The sequence below is a fragment of the Henckelia pumila genome, chromosome 4 (assembly GCF_033568475.1).
Source record: "Henckelia pumila isolate YLH828 chromosome 4, ASM3356847v2, whole genome shotgun sequence".
Lineage (NCBI taxonomy): Eukaryota > Viridiplantae > Streptophyta > Magnoliopsida > Lamiales > Gesneriaceae > Henckelia > Henckelia pumila.
Window position 1 is genome coordinate 9,204,486 of NC_133123.1, and position 8,956 is coordinate 9,213,441.

General features: G+C 31.1%; 1 protein-coding gene across 1 annotated transcript; it reads left to right on the forward strand.

The window, feature by feature from the left end:
- Nucleotides 1-5,160, forward strand: LOC140866840 (uncharacterized). The gene is made up of 4 exons (XM_073271894.1): nucleotides 1-122; nucleotides 1,729-3,949; nucleotides 4,487-4,632; nucleotides 4,793-5,160. The coding sequence occupies exons 1-4, from the start codon at nucleotides 48-50 to the stop codon at nucleotides 5,114-5,116; spliced, it is 2,766 nt and encodes a 921-aa protein (XP_073127995.1). The 5' UTR covers nucleotides 1-47; the 3' UTR covers nucleotides 5,117-5,160.
- Nucleotides 5,161-8,956: the final 3,796 nt, after the last annotated feature.

The window sequence follows — 8,956 nt, forward strand, 5'->3', positions numbered from 1 at the left end:
CCTTATTGCAATTGAAGTACATACAAAACGAGTAATTGTGAGTGAAGATGAAACCAAAGATGATAATGAACCGACCAGGCTTCTTCCATTTCTACACTGCTGAAACGAGCGCACCTCAGATGGTACGTTGTTTGATTCATTTATTTCTGATGCCCAATCTCATTTTTCTTTATTTGATTTCATTTCTCAATTTCTGATTTACCTTTTTTTTTTTAAAAGTAAATTTATCAAATCTATTACCTTCCCGAAGTAACTTGAAATCTCAAAAAATTGAATTCACTTTCACTCATGCACTTCATTTTTATACATTAATTTTTTCAAAGAATTCGCATATATAGTTAATTTCTTGGAAAATTGTAATTTTGGTAATTAATTGATTTTTGCCTCTACGATTTTTGGGCATTTGTGTTGTAAAAATTTTTTTTACTATTATTTACAAGAATTTGTGAAATTCATTTTTAGTTTGCTATCTTTATGTTTTATTTTATTTTTTTTATTTCTAATTTTTGGTCTTTTTTTATACCTGATATGACATCGTTATGGTGTTGTCCTAATGCTTACACATTATAAAATTAACACCTCAGCATTTCGGTGAAAAATATTTAAACTACAAAAAAAATAAAATAAACATGATTATGATATTTATATTTTTAAAAATATAAAATACAAAAATTAAGACGACAAAAACATTAAAGATAAAAATTTCAATTTCTCACTTTTTTTTAAAAAAAATCAGGTTTATATGAAGAAAGAAAAGTCAATAAAATTATTCAAAATTTAAAATGATGTAGTGGACTATCATACACAATCATAAATTTGTAATTTGTATTGATTATATTTAGATTTACTAATTATGTATTATTAAATTTCTTGCTAAAATGGTAAGGCGGTATTAATATTTTAATTAACTGTAAAATTTATTTCGAGTTTGAAAATATTTTGAAGTCTCGTGTATGTTCTAAATATAGAAATTAAAATAAAATAAAATAATCATAAACGTTTTTTTGGGTTTTGGTATTAATTTTTAAATCTCAGAAAAATATATTTTGTATGACCTGGATTGCTTCATCATATGGGAGAATTATTAATTTATCAAAATTATAAAATATAATGGTATTTTTCTGAGAATGAAAAATAAAATGGTATTCTATATTTTAAAAATAAAAAATAAAAAGGCGGCCCATTTGATAAACTAATTAGGAATAATAACCAAACACCTCATATCCTTAAAGAAAAGGATTCACTTATTAAATAAAAACGTATCAAACTCGAAAAAAATTTAGATCTCCAAAACTGTTCTATTTACAACAACAAAAATAATAATAAATTTCTATATTTGAATAATAACAACAAGACACCTCATTAACTACAACCCAATTAAAATCTAAAGAAAACGTAATTTAAGGAAGAAAAAAAAACCGCAACTTTACCGACTAATATATTATATCTTGAATTGACCGATAATATAACAAAAAATAACCACACCAGGCAAATTTCCCTAAAAATCACACCAAGCAAATTGCATATGTTATAAATTTAAATCCGCAGTATTTAATGAATTAAGTTACTGTATGCCACACACAGCTGACTTAAACCTTACCGATACTCATGTGGTAGTGTTAATATATATGTTGCTGAATTGAGCTGATATTGTCTCTCTTTGGTAAAAATGTAATTAATAAGAACATCTTGGATATGATGCACTGTCTTTTTTATGTGCTATTACAGCCAATTCCGATGCGGTTTACGACGTGCATCGGAAGAGATCTACCAAAGAGAGTGTTCTTGAGAGATCGGTACCACAACATGTGGTGTGTTAAGGTTGTAAAAGTTGGCGAAGATTCGTACTTTCAAAGAGGATGGCAAAGGTTTGTCAAGGATAACGCGTTGAAATCTTGCGACTTTATAGTGTTTGATTACTTTGAGAAGAATTTGTTTGATTTCAAAATACTCGACGTGAATCAATGTGAAACAGTTGGATCTGGGGGGTTAGTGTACTATGGAGAGAATGATGACGTTTTCGAGGACGAGTTGGATGACGAGGAAGAAGAGGACTATGAGGAAGAATCGGATAGTGAAGATTTTGGTGGTGGTGATGATCATCATCCTTATTGCAACGTTCGATATAACTTGCCCTTGAAACAAAAAGTTAGGTCCAATGGATATGATGATGATGATGATGATCGGATTGATGACAAATTTTTTGTGAAGCAAGAACCTAAATCTGAAACAGACGACGACGATGATGATAATGTTGAGATCTATAAAGATCTTGTGAGAAATGAACCAAAGCATGAGGAGGAGTATTTTGTGAAAAAAAAATTGAAGCGTGAACGAGATGATCTTTGTGATGTGTGTCTAAAAAAACTACGGCATCACGAGCGAGTTGATGGTTGGGATGTCGATGTGAAAAAAGAACCTAAGGATGAGGAAGATGATGATTGTGACATGGATCATGATGATATCGAGAATGATGATAGCGACTGTGGTACGAGTGTGAAAGAAGAATCTCAGCACGAGGGAGACGATGGTTGGGACGTCGATGTGAAAAGCGAACCTGAGAGTGAGGGAGATTATGAGCTTTGTGATGTGTGTTTGAAACAAGAACCTCAGGATGAGGAGGATGATGGTTGCGATGAGGTTCTTGCTTATAGCGGTAATGATGATGATTCTCGTGACGTTTTCGAGGATCATGATAACATGATCACGATGCGCTCACCACAAATATCAGGAGATGTTGATGGCGATGATGACGAAGCTCATGACGATTTCGATAGTCATGATAATGATGTTGATACTGATGATGATGATGCTCATGATGATGTTGAGAATCATGATAACATGATCATGAGGCGCTCACCCCAAATATCAAGAGATGTTGGTACTGATGATGATCATGATGATGTCGAGAATCATGAGAGCATGATCATGATGCGCTCAGCCCAACTATCAGGAGATGTTGATATCGATGATGATGATGATGCTCATGATGATGTCGAGAATCATGATAACATGATCATGACGCACTCACCCCAACTATCAGGAGTTGTTGATACCAATGATGATGATGCTCACGATGATGTCGAGAATGATGACAACATAATCATTACGCGCTCACCGCAACTATCAGGAGATGTTGATATCAATGATGATGATGCTCATGGTGATGCCGAGAATGATGACAACGTAATCATTACGCGCTCACCCCAACTATCACGAGATGTTGATGCCGACAATGATGATGCTCGTGATAATGTCGAGAATCGTGATAATATGATCGTGGCTCGTTCACCCCAAATATTAGGAGATGTTGACGCCAATGATACTCATGATGATGTCGAGAATCATGATAACGTGGTCGTGACTCGTTCACCCCAAATATTTGGAGATGTTGATGTTGATGCTGATGATACTCATGATGATGTCGAGAATCATGATAACATAATCGTGAATCGTTCATACCAAACATTAGGAGTCGTTGATGCCGATGATACTCATGATGATGTTGAGAATCATGATAACTTGATCATTATACACTCATCCCAAAAATTAGGAGATGTCGATGTTGATGCCGATCATGTTGCTCATAATAATGACGAGAATCATGATCACATGATCATGACTAGTCCACTCCAAATATTAAAAGATGTTGGTGCCAACGATGATGATACTCATGATAATGTCGAGAATCATGATAACATGATCATGACGCGCTCACCCCAAATATCTAGAGATGTTGATGCTGATGAGAATACCTTTGTTGAGAGGGAACATCCTCCAAAAGAACATGCTGATGCTGATGTTGATGTTGATGGTGAAATTGCTGATGCTGATACTGATGCAGACGCTGATGGTGAAATTGATGACGATGAGGAAATTGAGGATGCCGACTATTTGTCGAGTGAAGAAAACGATGGTGATGAATATATACCGAAGTCGGCCGATAAAGGCAAGTTCTATTTTCTAACTTTATTCTAATCAATCGTAAAGTTCACATTAATCTTCATTAATGAAGAGTAAGTAAGATTCTTAATTATAATATCCTTATTTATTAAATGATTATCTCAAAAATTTTGTGTTTAGCGGCACATGTAGTTAATTAGCATGTTGTAGCTAGGGTTGGTGTCTAATACCGAAATCTATATGTCGTAACTGGTATAAAAAAATTTTATACACATATCGTATGGAAAAAAATCTCATAATTTTTTTTAATTTATAATTAAAAATATTATATTTTAATTTTTTTATATATTTTAATATTTTGATATGTTGGTATATACCAAAATTTTTAAATTTCTTGTCATTACTGTATCGAAATCTTCGGTATATCTCAATACATCCGATATTTTCTCGATAAGGTAATTTTTTATATACAAAAAATTTGATATTTTTTTCTAGATTTGTGACACGTGTGCAACCCATGTCGTACGCACATTTAGATATTAATATTAATATATATCGTTTTAACTCTTATGTTTTATTGTAGTTGAAAAGCCCGGAGGCCCGACTAGAAAACGGGCAAGCGTGTTTCCCAGATACTACGGCATGCATATTTTTGACTCCGGAGTGATTCCCAAGCCTAGAAATCCGTATTTCATCACTCATGTTGCCCCAAGAAGAAAGGGCGATTTGGTAATTAATTAAGACAACATATTCATGATCCTTCATCACTTATAAGTATAAAAAATAAACAAATATATATTATAGCGTGTAAATAGTCACTATATATAATGTAGCTAGAGTCTCGTCTGAATATGTATAATATTTTTTATGGTAACATGCATGTATGCAGTTTATCCCCACGGAACTGATAAAAGATCACAACCTCGAGATGCCGAAGCCGGAGATGATGCTTGTTGATGAGCATGGGAGGGAGTTTCGTGGGAAGTACAAGGAATGGAGAGATGGACGGGTACTATACAGCAAAGGATGGAGAACACTCTGGAAACTGAACCGTGTTTCGCTCGATGATTTTTGTCTCTGCGAGTTCAAACAAGGGCGAAACGGGCTCTATCTAAAGGTCACCATCATTTATGTCAATGGGGGGCCGCCCATAGTAGAAATGCCGGCCATCGATGAAGCCAATGGAGATGATATAAGTGATGAAGATTCATAAGAGTTTTATTAATTACTATACTGCTGAATTTCGGAATCATATTGGTGTGTTTCTCTTTTGATGTGTGGTGTGTTTCAAATTACATCCAAATTAAACTCTCTTCGACTTTACTATTTATATCATAGTAGTATGTTTTCAGTTACATCAGCTTTTTACACAAGCGTTGCATAAATAATTTAATTTTATCGCTGATGATATAGAGGATTAAAACTGAAATTTATGTGATCATTAATTTACACATTAATAATCTAATACGATCAAATCCGTTTTCAATTTTTCTCAATTGCTCTTTTTATCATTGCCATGAATTGACTGAGTTTGACAATCAAGCTCGATATTAATCCTTAAAATTATGAGACTTGTCACTATTGTCACAACTTGGTGGTCACAAGGGATAACTTTTTATTCTTGAGAAAATGGCAGCAATAATTTCTTAAATAATTAAAGAGACATTTTTCATATGGCCTCCGTGAATGTGACATAATCAGTTTTAGCCTTAATCTAGGTTTTTTTTTTTTTTGCCAAAATAGCCTATGAATTATGCTAAGTTACAAATATAACCTTTATACTCTATTATCAATTATCATTTCTCATCGTCATTATTTGCATGCATCTTTGCTTCACCGTCTAATAAATCTTTATATTGCCATTTTAACAATAAATAAAATATGAATAATATTATTTATAAGAGATAATATAGTAATTTAATTAAAAATGATTTGATTGATGTAAGATAAATAATTAATGATCTGATTGATGTAAAATAAATAATTAATAGATGAATAAATAATAAGACGAGAAGAACGCGGGATTGGATAAGATGAGTTATACACATATTAATAATATAGGCTACCAAACGGAGCCTAAGATCTTTCTTCTTCATTTGTACATCAGTACTACATTGATTTTATATCAGCGTTAAGTCTAAAAAATTATGACTAAAATTACCCAAAAAAACAAAGATATTAGACTAAAACTGAAATTTTTGATAACATAGGGACCAAAATCACAAAAAGACAACATATATGACGAAAAAATCAATTTTTCCATCAAAATAATACATTGAAAATATTAAATGTGTACACATGTAAGAATTGGACGTAACTTAAAGTTATGTTATGGAGTCCCACATCGACTATGTCTCATGCTAGGATAATTGCATGTACTTCGATACCAACTTCCGAAATCGCTAAAAACCTCTTATGAAAAAAAATATCTATTAATTTACTGTTTTCTTCTAATCAAATTGATAAAGTCCCTACTAAGCTATTCTCTATATAATTGTCAACATGCAAAATTAGAGAGAAACAAGTTTGATTCCATGCCTATATAGTACTAACTATATGTTTGTTTAAAAAAAATTATGTCGCATATGCATCGCATGTCGCACACACATAGCACGAATATCGCATGCATGTTACAAGTGAAGTCATTTTTCCTTATAAGTAACTGAAATTGCCAAAAATCGAAACATGTAGGACTAAAACTGATGAAAATATAGATGACCGAAATCGCAAAGTAACAAACATAAAAGATCAAAATTGCAGTTTTCCCTAAAATTTATATGATTATTTCAAACAATTTTTGTTTAGCCACATATGCAGTAACTAGCATATCGCACATGAATTTATCACATGCACATAACACGCACACAATTAGCCCGAATGTCGCGCGAATTTCACACATGAATTCATGTTCTTATAAGTAAAAATTGATAATTAAATGTTTCTCAAGGGAAAAAGATATCCAATATAGGAAAATGTGTCTTTACCAACTCCTAATATTTATTTGAAAATGTAATATATATAATTAATATATATATATATTACATTTAATTATATCTCTTATCTTTTATTTTTAACTGTTTATCGATAATTCGATCATATAAACCATGCAAAATAGTGTGTTGAAAAGAATTAAATGCGTACACATGTAAGAATCAAAAGTAACTGAGAGTTATCCGCAGCTACCGAGTCCCGGCCACATCGACTACATCAGAAACTATATGAACTTGAGCCTTATATAAAACTTTCGACGGGGAGAAATAACATGACTACACCATATAATCACCCCTATTGCAACACAAATAAGTGAGTGTGATTTCATATGATTTAACATAGAATGAGGCATTGTGAGTCGACTAGCTCAAAGATGATGAGCCGACTAGACTTCTTCCATTCTACACAACTGTAACTAGTAGGCCTCAGGTGTTTGACTAAATTTGTTAAAACAACTTATAAGCTCTTATAAACTAGCAGATTTCAGGTGTTTGACTAAACTTATTAAAGCAGCTTATAAGCTCTTATAAGCTGGTTCTGGTTTAGAAGCTTATAAGCTTATAATAAAGTGTCACTGACATATTTTAAAAATAAATTGTTAAAGTGTTTCGATGAACTTATTTTAAACGAATTAAAAATGTTAACGTGTTTAGCATTATAAGATCTTTTTATTGTCAAAATTACCAAAAAAATGTATAATACTATGAATGTTATTTAAAAATATTTTTAAAATTTTATCATAAATATTAAACCTATATTACAATTTACAAAAAATAAAAATATTTCATATTTTAATTTAGAAAATTGATATTCTTTGAAATTTTCATTTTTAAAAAATATTTAATATTTTTAATAGTGAAAGACATGACGGGGATTTATGAAAATATAAAATGTTATTTTGGAGAAGTAAAGTTTTAAAATAAGATCTTTTTTAAAAAAAAATAAGGTCACCCCAGCTTTTAAAAAAATAAATTATAAGTTGTCAAACATCTTATATATTTTGACCAAACTATTACCAAACAAACTGAAATACCCCAGCTTTTTTACAATTTTTTTGGCAATTTTGTTTGCTTATAAACTGTCAAAATAAGTTATTTTTAAAAAATTAAGGTTACGCATACTTCTTTAGAAAATGTCTTATTTTGATATTTTACTTCTTCATATTATTTTTATATATTTTATTAAACTTCCACCATTCCCTCTGCCCATTTTTATAAATAATTTATTAAATTTTTTTCTAAATTAAAATTAAATATTTTTATTTTTTTAATATATGTTTAACATTTATGATAAATTTAAAATATTTTTGTATATATATATTACTATTTGCATTACTTTCATAGTATTATACATTGTTTTGGTAATTTTGACAATAAAAATATCTTATAATACCAAACACATCAACAACTTTAAGTTGTTTAAAATAAGTTCATACAAACACCTTAACAACTTATTTTTAAAATAAGATCTGACAACTTATAAGCTTAGCTTATAAGCTGTTTTAAATAATCTTAACCAAACATCATCTTTTAGAACAATATATATTTAATTGTTCTGAAAATCATTTAATTTGATACATGCACCACAATATTCAATGCACAAACACAAACAGTTAGCTCAAATCTATTCTTTTATGACGTGAAAATTCATAGCTGGTCAGCCGCTAACTTTCGGTGTGCACTGAGTCATGGGCGAAGCTTAAAAAAAGCTATATATATTGATCCAGAATTATTAGAGGAGTGGAGCCATTTGTATTTTTTTTTTGAAGCCCAACCCACATGACAAGGCCATACTTACCAAGGTCCAATCAATTAATTGGATCTTCTATTGCAGGCTGCAACATGTCTTAGTACGGGAACGGGAAATTGGGAACATGATGAAAACTTCGTCGCATGGCACAAGGTACAACTGCTCTAAATTCTCATATTTCTTCGAAGATCGAGATCGGCAATCTAGCCAGTTCTACCCCTATCACTTTCCTGCTTCTATTCTAGATCTTGCCTTTTTTTTTTAATTTAAGTATGTAATATATGTAGCCAATTTATTTTGTTTGCGATGATTA